The 15149-nt window shown below is 40.4% G+C and overlaps 1 protein-coding gene across 1 annotated transcript; it reads left to right on the top strand.

The window, feature by feature from the left end:
- Positions 1-427: 427 nt before the first annotated feature.
- LOC145404708 (alpha-(1,3)-fucosyltransferase C-like) lies at positions 428-13701 on the top strand. The gene is made up of 9 exons (XM_080276259.1): positions 428-496; positions 2036-2152; positions 3352-3675; positions 4740-4912; positions 6024-6152; positions 6264-6386; positions 7083-7265; positions 9847-10005; positions 13485-13701. The coding sequence occupies exons 1-9, from the start codon at positions 428-430 to the stop codon at positions 13699-13701; spliced, it is 1494 nt and encodes a 497-aa protein (XP_080132385.1).
- The last annotated feature ends 1448 nt before the right edge of the window (positions 13702-15149 follow it).

Here is a 15149-nt window from a genome sequence, read left to right as displayed (position 1 = left end):
TTGTTGATGTAGGTATATTATTTTTTTTAATGAAAGTCATGATTGTTCCTTCTAAGAAAAAAAAAAAAAAAAAAGAGCCAAATTCATGATCAGTTCATTTCGAGATCCTTGGACACAGTGCGTTTAAAAGACTGGAGGTCTTAGACAGAAGGAAATAGAGACAGAAGAAGGTAGCTCCAGATTTGACCTGTTGCATACATAAAGGACTGGTAGTATCCGTTAACTCTTGACTTAATAATCTTTCAGCAATAAATAAATAAATATTGATCATAAATTCTCCTCCATTTAGCATAGAGAAATGGGTTGCATGCTTTAGTTAGATCTAGTACTGTAGCTGATTGTTGAGCTGGTAAGCCAGTACTGATAATCCTTTTTGTTACCGTTATCTGTGAAAGACTGAGAGAAGCACAGTGCTTCAAGTGCCTAAATGTACCGCAGGCTTTGTCAAAATGCATCATCCCAGACCATCCCTGTAAAACTCAAAACAATATCAAAGGTGAGCTAAGAATTTTACGCATCTGAGCAGTATGATGAAATATGGATGAAGCTACTGTCTCTCCATTGCCAGACGCCATTATCCCGTTAGGGGTGGCCAGTTGTCTTTGAGTTCGTTGTTTTACAGGGAGGGGCACTAACCTTCCTAAAAACCACTTGTTGACACGTAGGAAACACTTATGGGTTGGTTATATGGTTACTGCCCAGAGTTGTAAATGGTTCCTGGCTTACAGGGAACCATTAGGCTTCTCACTCATGTAAAGCCACCTGAAAAGAAAAAAAAAAAAGTAATATTTAGTAACAAGAAATATGCGAGAAATAGGAAGAGAGGAGGGCAGACACAGAAAAGAATGAAGAACGTGGAGGAAAAAGCAGGCAGCACTACATCAAGTGAGTGGATGATGGTCGCCACCACCTACCACTATTAAGCATCATAAATGTGAAATATAAAATTTATCTTTCCGATGCCAAAGGTCGTAATCTGGAAGGGTCCGACTTTGAACAAACCGTCTCCACGTTGCACTTGCACTCCATCATCAGGCTGCCCTGTCTCCAGCCCACACCGCTCTTGCAGAGGTGCCTCTCCACTCCTTCTCTGGTCCTTATCCTCGTACTCCATTTTTCTATTTCTCCCTACTCCTCACTTATATGCTCGCCCCCTCCCCCTCCCCCCCCCAGTACGGGTTCCATACTGTATATTTGGAGTTAGAAATATAGAAATATTACTGACTGATTAAGACAGACAGACAGACAGACAGACAGACAGAGAGGAAGATAATCTGAAAAAATATTTGGTACAGCAAAATAGATAGATAGATAGACAAAGCAGACTGAATTTTAGATAAATTAATGGACATTCTGTAAGACACCCCCAGTGGTAAACTGACATGCAGCCAAAGAAACATAAATAGGTTGATAGAGGGGCAGACAAGGGAGGAACTAATACAAAAAAAAAAAAGCATAATCGAGAATATACCCCTGGATATGTGGTTACTTCTTGTTTTGGATACCTGTCACAGCACACACCTTGAATTAATATTGTCCTTAATTTAGTAATCAATGACAAGGTCAACAGGGAGGCTGATTTCCCTTCTATGTAGCATTTTTGCAACTTTTTTTGTCCAGGAAAGTCTAACTTAGTTTAGGCTTGTTTCCTCGGTACAGTCAATCAAAAGATCAAGGCCAGAGGGAAAGGTCAAAGGTCAAAATCAACAGGAAAAGGCAGTTTAAGCACACCTGATCTGATTTTAATAAATATTACTTGAAAGGTTAGGCAAGAATGTAGTAATTCGATTTCAAGGGACTCTGTGGAAGGTCAAGGGCACAGGGCAAAATCAAATACTGAGTCCTTAGACCTACTGGTTGTCACGGGTGTTGGACTCTGTGAGCATTCCCTGTTTGCGACAATTTCTGAAAATAGATGACAAAGATGGAATTTGTTGATAGCTTTATATATCATACCTGATATAAATGTATGTATGTATGTTTGTAATTGAGAGGTTACCTAACATAGGCTATGGCTTGTATAATGTTCTTTCAGAAAGTATTGTTGGTAGTGGCGGGGGCTATCATCTTCACCTTGGCTGTGTTGCAGTATACGCAGCTTGGCCCACCTCTGCCGCGCATCTGGATGTTACCCAGCACACAAAATGCCAAGGTACAGTACAGTACGCATTTCTTAACTTCCTACCTCTCGGGTCGGTCAGACTTTTTAGCACACTGTGTTTTTCCCTTGCCCCTGGCCACACTGTAGTATAGCTGGGGACTTGGAAGATAATTATTCTGAGCGTTACCTGTCGTGTTCTGGGAGGAAATTAAAATTTAGCAATAATCATCTGGCCATTGTATAATCGATGGTCATTTCCCTTAGTAGCTTTCTATTTCTCTCCACTACCTTATCTTCACACACACACACACACACACACACACACACACACACACACACACACACACACAAAGGTAAACAGTTATCTATACCACGGTGCCTAATAAAAATTTAAGCATTGTGTTCCACAGACAAAGTCAAAGTACGGTCATGCACTCAAAGAAATCAAAGAACAGAAGTTGCTAAGAATCAGCCAGTTGTAGTGCAATCAAATTTCGTTTTTACCTTGAACAAACTGCAGTGGAATTTTCTTTCCACTCAGCATTTAAAAAATATTCGCACATCATACTTATGTAGATGATCCCGTGTGACAAGTGGAAACTCTGGGTGGGATAAAGACTCAGGTTAGAGCTTGAATTCGTTATTTTCTTTAACGCTTCGGGCAACTCAGAAACCGGTCTCTATTAAGATGGATTCTGTAATTAAGATCACCCATTAGTGGCAAGAATAAATAACACGACGATGACATGGTACTGAAAGGTAGAAAGGTATGTAATCTCTGTCACATTGATGTTAAAACTTGCAGACAAATCCTGGAACTTGAGAAAAACTATGGGAGTAGTAAGACGGATTGTGAGAAGCTATGTCTGGTATTACAAAAAGATGTAAGAACAGACCTGGGATGAGGGAATAACGAAAAATACAAATAAATTTTAAAGGTGCAAACCAGGTGGGATATTTGGTTGGTGTTTGCATATAGATGGCAGATGGTCAGATATGATAGCTGACTGACAAACCTTAGATGAAGTGGGAGGAGAGGTCAGATGAAATCCTTGAATTCCTTGGGGATGGAAAAAAAAAATGGTAATGACCTGCAGATCAGAGTAGGAATAACTGAGGAGTTTGTCCTGCAACTGACTTTCATAGGCTGACAAGAATGATCATAAATAATATCTTCCCAAACTTTTACCTAATGATCATAAATATTACTTTCCCAAGTTTTTACCCCTATGTAACATTTTTCTCAGCAGGATGAGTGGTCAGCAGTTCATAATGCCGCCAGAGTCCCGGTAGCCAGCAGCTTCTCAGCTGTATCAGGAGTCCAAGTACCCACCCGCCACATTACTCCCACTCCAGTGACCGGGACCCGGCTGAAACCCAACCTTACATTGAGTCCTGCTGTTAATAAGGCTGAATCTGGTAGTCTGGAGGCCGAACTGGTGCCTGGAGACTCCCACCTGCCTTACGAAGACCCTGTGGTGGGCGTCCCTAGCCACCCCGAGGACATCAACACAGAACCTGGCCCTCAAAACACGACTCACCCTCCCCTCAAGAAAATTCTCTTCTGGAATGATGTGAGACTTATTTTCATTTGTTGTACACACACACACACACACACACACACACACACTATATATATATATATATCTATATATATATATATTTATATATATATATATATATATATATATATATATATATATATACACTTTAAAGGAAAGGTTCTTTTCTATGCGAGGAAACTTGTTAGAAAGACTGGTGAAGCCATTCTGGTCAGGTGCAACCATGCTGGAGAGGTTTACTCATAGTTTCGGACGAAAAATATTTCTCTCGCAGTCATCTAAATGCAGTGAATCCAGGTATCTCAAACGGATCTTGAATTTGGCTCTCTATTATCTTGTTTTTATTTTTTCTTGGAAGGAAAAGTTTGTGGGTTTCTAGCCTTTAGGTCCGTCTTCCTTCCATATGAAAAAAAAAAAAATGCCTAGGTCAGTTCTGAGAGGCCATCGATACATGATTCATATTATTTTGTTGTTATTGTAACTGTTACACGAATTAGGAAACTCAGTATTAGAGTTAAATACAAGCAAATACTTAAGCAAAGGCAAACATTTGATATGTATAAAAAATAGCAATGTTATCTAAACTCATGAAGGAATTTTAACCTATAAACATCATCCATTCCAAATGTGTTAGTAGAGAAAATTTTTCCAAAAGTAGAAAATTTTATTAAACACAGAGAAAACTGATTTATGATACGTGACAATGGTTAATGCACTGATATCTAAGAGAACTTATGAAAATATTAACAGTTGCCTAAAGAAACAATTCAAGAGGAGGCAAAGACAAATAATACCTTGGGTTCTGACAGAATTCAAGTCATCCCTTAAAGAATATAAGTTTTCCAGATAATCAAGATAACCTGCAAATGACCATGGCAGGAACAACAGAATTTTATAACATCACGAGCTAAAACATAATGTCCAGCTTTCTGTGAGTGTCAGACGTGGTTGTAAATCACTGAAATCATTGTAAGAGAAAATTGTATCTTTTGGCAAACTTTAACTTTGAATCTTTAACACCGAAATAAAACTTCTCACATATGCCTTATCCTAATTGCCTAATCTTATCTTTGCAGGCGTTCGGCTCCAAAGACTTTTACTATGGGTTAGGTCGTGAGCCATTCCTGCTAGCCAAGTGTCGTGTAAACAGCTGCTTTGCCACTTCCAACCGTACCCGCTTCCCGCCCGAGGAGATTGACGCCCTACTGTGGCATGTGCGATCTAATGACAAGACCTTCCCCACCCCGAGGTCAAGCACAATGTTGATATTTCAACTCACTTGACATTATCCAACTGGGTTTTCTTTAGGCATTTCCAGATAATAGTTTGGTTCTTCATAGTTCCTTTAAAAAATATACATGGAGTTTTCCAAATGAAAAACATGCACTAGAGCAGAGCAGTGACATGAAAATTTTTGCAGTAGATTAAACAGTCTGACATACTGTATTATGTGCCGTAGAAAAGTCTGTGCACTCATGCAATATCTCAATAAATGCTGAAATCTTTATCCTTTAGCCTCGACACAGAGGACTTACGAGTGCAAATTGCTGTAGTAATTGTAGTGGTGGCTGAGGTGGCAGTAAGTCATGCTAGTGGTACTGATGAAAGCAGTAGTGTTAAGAATGTCAGCGAGTTATGCAATAATGGTAATGATGGCTAGGGTGATAGTAATGGAAAAAGTTTCTCATCCTGGCAGTGCTGTTGAAAGTAGTTTTTCTTTTTTTTTTTTTTTTTTATGTGTCCGACTCTGGAAAAAGGCTTCAGGGCCTATATCTCGGGGGCAGTAGCCTATCCCAAGGCCCAGTAGTCCTCCTACACCTCCACATGTCACCACTTCGGCGCTAACACCCACCGTCCATATTGAATACATGCTAGGGCTGTCTCATACAGGACTGGTGTATTGGTATTAGTGGGAGTATTTTTACGACATGTCGGCGGGTCATCTGGTAGATCAGGAAAGTCTGCTTTTAATGAAATTCAAATCCTTAAACTGTTCCCTGCCCCAGCCGGGATTCGAACCTGGGTCCGTCAGGACTGCAAGCTGCCTCTCTACCGATTCAGCCACCGCCTCCCCCAAACGTCAGTTATTTTCCATAACGAAGTTATGTCAGTAGTAATGATGACAGACGCAGGTCATCAGTCGCTAAGATGTCGCTGGGCACAAGTCTAATGTTGGATGGGAGCATATACATATTTCATTAGTCAAGTAATACCTGTAGTGCACCATTATCATGGTTGACTAAAAAGGCAATGTAATAAAGATGAAACCACTGTTATTAACACTTAGTTCTTGCACCCACCGATTACCTATGAATTAAAATAGCATATCCAGAACTAATGGTGGTGTACATTTCCTGCAGGTGGCCTCATACTCGCTACGTGTTCTGGTTGATGGAGTCACCTGCACATGTGTTTGCTGACCTTGTGCCTTACAACAAAATCTTCAACTGGACGATGACGTACAAAGTCGACTCGGAATTCCCTCTTTTGTGAGTGATTCCTGTATTTTTTATGTCTGATGATAACAGTGTACTGAGCACAGCTGTTGCCGGTTTGCATGCACTGCCTGGGACTGTGGCGTTGTTGTTTTTGGCTTACAGATACGGGAGGGTGTATCGTCGCCGCCACCCTCTGCCAGAGGACCACCGCAACTACGCCCAGGGCAAGACTAAGATGGCAGCGTGGTTTGTGTCCCACTGTCGTACTGCCAGCGGTAGAGAGATGTGAGTGGACAGCAGTGATCTTTCTTTTGTCTCAAGCAGAAAAGTACACAAGATCATAATTCATTCATTCAAAACAAAGGACATAAGAAAAAAAAAACATTGAATTTCATACATTGTCAAGTGATAAGTAATCATTAGAGTAGTACATTAGTTACCTGGAACAGTACATTGTTTTATCTATATTTTGTCCACATTTTTCATTTTAAGATGCAATACATTTAGGTAACAGGAAGTGTGTGGTGAGAAGCTTTATTTAACCTGACAGAAATGAGACACTCCAGTAATTGCAATACTGTCTTGATTGCCTGAAATTCTATGAGCCTTAGGGCTCGTCTACACCATCAATGAACATTTGTGGTGCTGGAGTTGAGTTAGAGGAAATGCATGGCAAATGACTGTGTAGACTTGATGAGCTCAAACACCTCTCTTTCTTCTGCTTCACTATTTATAACGTGTTTCGTCACCAAGCTTTGAAACTTATGGATTGTGTTCTCTTGACACCGTAAGTTCTCATTGATCGTGTGGGCAAGGCCTTAGTAATGAGACAGGTACGAGTCTTCTTGGTTAGTTTGATTAATTGACCCTCTAGTCTGATAAGGCCACATTTGCAGTCAATTGAGATGGAAGGTGTTGCAGATTATCCTCGGGCTAGAGTTAATGAGTTGTGGCAGTCAGCGTATTTCTGTGTGTGTGCAGGCTGGTGAAAACGCTGCAGAAATGGTTAAAAGTGGACGTGTACGGGAGATGCGGCAAGTTGAAGTGTCCAAGGAGTGAACACAAGTGCATCGGGATGCTCAAGAAAGACTACAAGTTCTATCTGTCCTTTGAGAACTCTCTGTGTAAGGACTACGTCACAGAGAAGTTCTTCAATACGCTAAGGTAGGGAGAGGAGGAGAATAAGACTTGTACAATATTTATTGCCACTTACTAATCTTGGCTATAAAATGCTAACGAAAATCTACTTTGTCCATATGTCATCTTTTTTTTTTTTTTTTTTTTTTTTTAATTGGAAGCATGGGAGCTCGAGGTTTGCTACTTGTGTGAGCTGTAATGCCCAACGTTTCCTCGGATGTAAACCCTATAGGCCCCATCCGATGTGTGTGTGTGTGTGTGTGTGTGTGTGTGTGTGTGTGTGTGTGTGTGTGTGTGTGTGTGTGTGTGTGTGTTTTATGCGAGTAAGGAGGAACCAAAGGCTAGGAGCCAGCAAACAATTCCTTCCAAGAAAAAAACAAAAACAATACAAAAGTGAGCCAAATTCAAGATCTGTTCATTTCGAGATGCCTGGACACACTGCGTTTGAAAGACTGGAGATCATAGGAAGTAAGAAATACAGACAGAGGGAGACAGTTCCAGAGTTGACCTGTTGCATAAATGAAGGACTGGGAGTAACGGTTAACTTTTGCATTAGAGAGTTGGACAGAAAAAGGATGAGAGTTTGTTGCTAGACGGGTGCTACGTGCCCGTCGTAGAGGTGGAGGGATGCAAGCAGACAGTTCAGAGGAGCAGTGACCATCGAAATAGCGATAGAAAAGAGATAAAGCGGCAACAGTGCGGCGAAGAGACAGAGGTTGAAGGGAGCCAGTAAGAGGAAGAGAGTTAATGAGACGAAAAGCCTTTGACTCTACCCTATTGAGAAGAGCTGTATGTGGGGAGTCTCCCCACACATGAGAGTTGTACTCTACCCAGGGGCGAATAAAATCCGTGTATAAAGTCAACAACTGTGCAGGGGTAAAGAAGGCACGGAGTTGGAAGCTGAGTTTATAAGAGATGTTATATAATCTTAGCACACCTAATCTCTTGGAAGCTGAGTTTATAAGAGATGTTATATAATCTTAGCACACCTAATCTCTTGGAAGCTGAGTTTATAAGAGATGTTATATAATCTTTCCAAGATAAATCCCGAGTTCATGAAACCCCAAGCATGTTCATGGATGATGCAGGCTTGAGCTGGATATTATTAAACATTAGTGGGTACTCCTGTGGAAGAGTTTGTCTTGTTGATGGGTGTGAAAACTGAGTCTTCGATGCATTAGAAACAACAAGATTATTTTTACCCAGTCAGAGATACGAACCAAGCCAAACATTAGGTGTGGCATAGCCTCATCCCTTGTTTGCTGAAGTAACTGCTGGGATGGACGTTGTGGGAACCGAATGGAAAGGTGAAGGGTGGAATCATCATGCGCGCGCTCGCTCGTGTGTGTGTGTGTGTGTGTGTGTGTGTGTGTGTGTGTGTGTGTGTGTGTGTGCGTGCGTGCGTGCGTGCGTGCGTGCGTGAGTGCGTGCGTGCGTGCGCTGGCGCGCGTGTGTGTGCACTTTGGCGTTATCTGACTGGATTGTGAAGGTCTTCTTTGTGACTTTTCAGTCACAAATGTTTCCCTTAATACTTAGGAAATATGGAGGAGGGGGGGGAGGTTTACAGCCCCAAACTCTGTCCGTTATCGCATTTAGTTTAAAATAACATAATTTACCCTAACTTACCTTAACTTAGCCTAATCTAACTTTATTTTAACGTAAATAAAGTAGCTAGGGAATACCCCACTCCTTGTTTACAATGTACTGTATTAAAAGAAGGATTTGCAAAGATAGATAGATAGATAGACAGAGAGATAGACAGAGACAGATATTCATTGATTATAAGCCGAATCTGGAATGCTATAGATACTGCAGTTCTTTTACATTTTTAGCTGGTAATTTCTGACCTACTGCTGACCACTACATCTCTTGTCCCTCAGAATTAAGAACAGTAGTTATAATGGCATAACTAAATTGTTGCCGTCATATCTAGTCTGGCCTGAACCACTGTCATAGTCATCTAGATATACTGAACACTTTGAACTCATTTTTGTGGCGTTGTTATATTGAACGATGTCTGCTGCCACAAAGAGTTATTTTTTTAAGGCAGCAGTTTCAGAGACATGAAGTGACCCTGTTACTATTTCATTTTTATCGTGCTGAAGTGATCCATTATTACTGTAAAGCAGCTGCACTGAGCCTGTTTTTTTTTGTTTTTTTTTTCTGGCCTCATTGGACTGATCCGCTATTAATATAATCTCTGGACTGATCCATTGATAATAATATTAATCTCTATGGAGTGATTCATTATTAATAATACCTCATTAGACTGGCCCATTAGTATTATCTCCTTAGACTGATCCAGTTGAACCTCACTGAAATGATAGGGTAATATAATCTCTCTCGGCTGATGCAGAAATGATTTTGCAGGTCTGATCGGTTTTTAACGTTATCTCTCTGGACTGATCCATTTTTTTACTTTATCTCTCTGGACTGATCCATTTTTTAACTTTATCTTTCTGGACTGATCCATTTTTTATATAGGCACAGGACTGATCCATTTGTAATATAATGTCTATGGACTGAACCATTATTACTTCAGCCTCTCTGAACTAGATCCTACAACTACAGAAGTGTGGTGGGCTGACCTGTTTTGTCCTGCCCTCAGTGTGGATGTGGTACCGGTGGTGTACGGGCTGGCCAACTACTCAGCACTGGCGCCCCCTCACTCATACATCAACGCCCTCAGCTTCCCGAGTGCTAAGGCCCTAGCTGACTACCTCCTGTACCTGCACCACAACGACACCGCCTACAATGAATACTTCAGGTAAGATACACACCCACTCCTGTACCCACTCCTATCTCCGCACCACAACGCAGACAAATATTTAACCTCCTCTCTCCCCACACCTCAGTGCAGACAAATATTGAGCCACCTCTGTTCCCACAACACAACACAGTAACTATTTACCACCCCTGTCCCCACACCACAACATATACAGTATGTTCGTCTACTTCTTTCCACACCACAACACAGACAACGACATGAAAATTAATGATGGCAGCATATCTCCATAAATATCTTCCTTTTAACATAGATTTTTATCTGAACATTGTCCTCGAGTTGCCCTCATCCCTGCTGCTGTTTCAGCTGAATCAAATATGTTCTCAAAAATAATGAACGTCATGCATAAAAGTTTCATACGTGTAGAAGGTTTCTCAGTCACTTAAGTGATAAATATAGAAAGTTGTCGAGTAAATATCACGGAATATGAACTGCATCTTGCATGATTATATCCAGTGTAGGCGAAATTATATTAATAGATAGATAGATAGATAGATGAATATAGATATAGATAAATAGATAGATAGATAGACAGATATATATATATATATATATATATATATATATATATATATATATATATATATATATATATATATATATATATATATATATAATGAAAAGTCTGTATACAGCAGAGACTAATCTGGCAATGGTACACTATGTACTTAATAATGCATTCTTCGTAAAGCGGAAGAGTAGACTGTTTTCAAGATCTGTGTACTACTTTTACTTGCGAGCATTTAGTAAATAGTATTGCTAATTCATCCAGTACAAAGTCAGCTGCATCCTTAATGAGATCAGTGGCGAGACCGTCATCATTTCCTGCCTTACTCCTTTTCATACCTCTCAGACTGCATTACTTCTTCTATGGTAATGCTGGAAATCACCGTCTCCTCCATTTCCCCATCCTGAACTGATTCTTCGATCGTGATGCTGCACTGTGAGGTTTTGCTAAATTTTTTATTTGTCATTAAAAACAAAATATTTTTCCAATACCATGCCTCTTTCCCTTAATGTTTCTTCATTTCTGTTCACGCTAAGTTTTCTGATACCTTCTTTATCTTTGTGTTTTCCTTTAAATCAGCTGCTTTAGATGGATCTCTCATTGCCTCACACTAATGATCCTTCTTTTCTTTATAAGTTCCTATGTACTCGTTGTGTTGTTCGAGGTTTCCTGCCTTCAATTTCTAGATGTGCTTCACGTACCTTTTTTTTTTTCTATTAATTCTGTAACGGTACCTTATTTACCCACCAATTGTGAGAATTTATTTTGTAAAATGAACCTAGACTCTGTTTCCTTCTCACTCACTGCTAAGAGGTTTTGCTGTTTCTTTAATGTTATTTTTCTCTCTCTTTTGGAACCTATCATGACGACTTTTACCCATTTCATTATTTCTAATATCTACTCTTTTTACAGCAGTCAAGTCTGTCACTGTGCCAGAATGTGATTTTTCAGTGAGACTGAAATCTTTTTCATTGTTTCACCTTTACCCCCCCCCCCAATTCTGTTTTGAACTTTTTCTTTTGAATGAAGATATTTTTCACGCTACAACTTCTTTTTGCAATATCCGCAAGATTTTGCCTCTGGCATTCTGTTTACCCAGTTCAAAATGCGGTATTAGTCTTACCTACCATTTTCTTGCAGTATTTTACATTAAAAACTTCTATCACAAATGCATGAGGTTTTGTGGCTTTGTAACAGATATTGCCTACATCTTGTTTAATTTCTTCCTAAATATAAGCTGATCTTGGAGATAAACTTGAAGTAACTAACTTTTAGTCAGTTTTATTACTTAGCCTACAAGTTCATTTATACTCTTGAATTCTTTAGTATTACCGCTTAATGGTTTACTGATCAGAAATCCCATTATAGTGTTGCTCCTTTTCTCGTTTGCCCTGTCGCACAGTATGTGGCCGTCAAACAGTTATGCTATCAATGTCTCTCCTGGTCTTCTCACGTCTGTCGATCTGTAAAGGGTGGCCGTTTGTCTTTGAGTTAGTTGTTCTACGGGAAGGGGCACTGACCCTCCGCTTACCCACTTGTCACATAGGGAGAAAGCATGGGTTGGTTATTTGATTACCACCCAGTGTTGTAAATGGTTTCCTGGCTTACAGGAAACCATTTGGCTTGTCACTTAATGTAAAACCACCTGAAAAGGAAAGAAGAGTAATAAAAGTGACAGGAAAGATGGGAGAAATAAGGAGAGTGGCAGGCAGACACAGAAAAGGAATGATAAGGGTGGAACAAGAAATAGGCAGCAGTACATCAGGTGAGTGGATGATGGTCGCCATCACTTGCCACTAGAAAAAGGGGGCTCAGTGATGCTTGGGTTGAACTGAATACAGGTATAGTAGAGTCCCAGGCCGCTCCACCTTAGTTCATCTTGTTTCTTTCTTCTGTCTTCTCACCTCACTAAACCCTGTTTCTGCCACTGAGTTATATTTCATATAGTTCAGTGGCAGAGAAAAAAAAAAAAAGGCAATGCTACCGCTCTCCATCATTTCCATACCACCTCTTCGTGACCGACACTATATTCTAGTGCTGATCTATTGTTACAGCCAAATTCTAGGCCAAGTCAGAGTAAAACCAGTATAATATCATGGCAGCTCAGTGGCAGAGCGCCTGACTGGAGACCGAAGAGTCGTGGATTCTCGCCGCGCCCGGGTAAGCTGCCTTGCCGGGAGAGGTAGCGCTCTCCTGTCACCTAGCTGGTTGTAGCAGCCGTGGCCCAGTGGGTTAGAGCGCAATGACCGAAGGGTCGGAGGTTTGAGACTTGAGTCCACCCAAGGGTCACTGGTAGACATCAGGAAGGGCATCCGGTCATAAAGTGCTACACGTTCCAAAACCAAAATCCTCTACCCAGGGGCAACGCCTTAGCCGTTATCGAAAAGGGGGACACGGCGTAAAACTCAGAAAAAAAAAAAAAAAATCCAGTTAATATCTGTTCTTCAAGAACAAAAACAAAATTAATTTCACGAACAAGAATTTGGAGGTTGAACATCCCAGAGATTGCATCCCAAACGAGGCTAGGTTATTTTTTCATAGATTCTTAGTGTGTGTGGAAGGCAAGGGCATGTTGAACTGCATATAATTAAGTTTATATTTAATCATATCTATTATACAGGAAAAAAGTACAGTTTTTTTTTTTTTTTTTTTTTTTTTTACTAATCATTGTATGAATATTCTAAGTGATTTGCCTTCTAATGTTTATGCCTACTTTATCTGTAGTATTTGACGGGTGGGAGGTGGATTTCTGAGTCATCCTACCTGAGCCTCGTAAAGCATTCATATCTTTATATCCTTGGACACGAGCTGCCTGGTATGGGTTAGCAGCCAACTATATCTACCCTCCCATTTTGTATTCTTATAACCCCTATCATGCTCTTTTAACCTAGATGAGAAATCAGTAGTTTTTAACAATATCATCAGTGTAATACTATGCTGAGTAACTTTTCAGGTGGAAGCGATTTCACACAGTGGCGAATGGCTGGGATGGGACCTCAAGGCCGTATTGTGACCTGTGTGAGAGACTGCACTCTGATGACACCACCAGCACCTATGATATACATAAATGGTTCATTACAGACTCTAACTGTTTGACCAAGAAAAGCTCACAGATCAGGCGCTTCATCCAGGGTCAAGCTCCCTTGTCTGTGACGGCGCAGGAAACGTAAACAAGTGACCCATTGCAAATATTACGCTGTTTCGTACGCTAGATGACTAGAGCCGTATTACTAGTCATGCTGTAGGCGTCGTAACTCTTTCTTTTAGCCAGCTATTTTGCATATTTCACGCTAACATTGTCTTGTATGATGTGTACATCGGGAAGGAGGTGGATGGAAACACGGGTGAAATAGAGATGAGCTTTATTCCTGACCGGTTTCGCCTGTGGCTTCTTCAGGGGGTATTCCTGAAGTACCCCGGAAGAAGCCACAGGCGATACTGGTCTGGAATAAAGCTCACCTCTGTTTCACCCGTGTTTCCATCCACCTCTCTTCCACACTTGTCATAATGTCTCTATAGATGTGTATATCGTTTTAATATCAACATAGTTCGCTTCATTAACATGCAAGAGGATTCTGAGATGTAATAATTAGAATAAATTGCTCAGGAACAAGTGTTACGACAACTGCAAAAGCCACTTGCACTATGACACAGAGGCCCATGTTCTCGTCGGTTAAGGAAGCTCCCTAACACCTCTTCCTTAGCAATTTATTTCTAGATCCGGCTGAGTCACATAATTCTGCCCGTCATTTATGCAAAAGGCGGCGATAATAGAACAGTCTAAACAACACAGAGGGCGATAAGGTGAAATATGCAAAATAAAATTAATCTCGTAGGAAGAGATGTTAGGAAGCTCTTTCACCGATGAGAATACTGGCCTAAATGTCTTCAGCCTCTCAGGGAGTTAGGTTACAGTAGTGTAAAGAGGATCTTCTTATAGTCCTTGCACCTTAACCTGGTCCAGATTTTCGTTCTTTTGCAGCTTATTTCACATAGCTTAATGGAAAATAAAGACCATAAAACGACTCCACATCCTTTCCATAGTGCTTCTTCGTGACTAGCATCAAAACCAAGGGCTAATCTATTGCTGTAACTCGAAATTCAAAATGGGGCAGTGACTTTCAGCCAAGTTAAATTAAATATATATATATATATATATATATATATATATATATATATATATATATATATATATATATAAAATCATCCACGTAGCCAACTGTCATATGGCACACAAAAAACTTTTATCGGTATTGGGTTATGAAGTACAGCCCTGTAAATCATAGAGCAGTAGTTCATTAATCTGAATACTTCATCCAATATGTATAGGGTATGGTTAATTAAAGCTCCATTTAGAGGTATAAAGTACTCTTTTTTCTTATGTTTAACGTTTCACCCTGGTCGGGGCTTCTGCAGACACTAATCATCTTTGTTAGAATCCTGGCCTCATAATTATATGAGTACATTTAAGCCGCTATCACATGGGGACCCGTGGATGCCCAAATTTGCCCTGGACGTCCAAATCTGCTGTCAAGCGAATGCCGTGGATTGACAAATGCGGAATGTCATCAGACTCACTCCTGGGCGTCCACGCTCACTGTCGCTGTACAAAACTCTG

Source organism: Coenobita brevimanus, chromosome 64 (genome assembly GCF_032717465.1).
Source record: "Coenobita brevimanus isolate Jiangsu-jjx chromosome 64, ASM3271746v2, whole genome shotgun sequence".
NCBI classification, from domain to species: domain Eukaryota; kingdom Metazoa; phylum Arthropoda; class Malacostraca; order Decapoda; family Coenobitidae; genus Coenobita; species Coenobita brevimanus.
The sequence above is the reverse complement of the archived record's forward strand: the minus strand, read 5'-3'. Positions and strand labels throughout refer to the sequence as shown.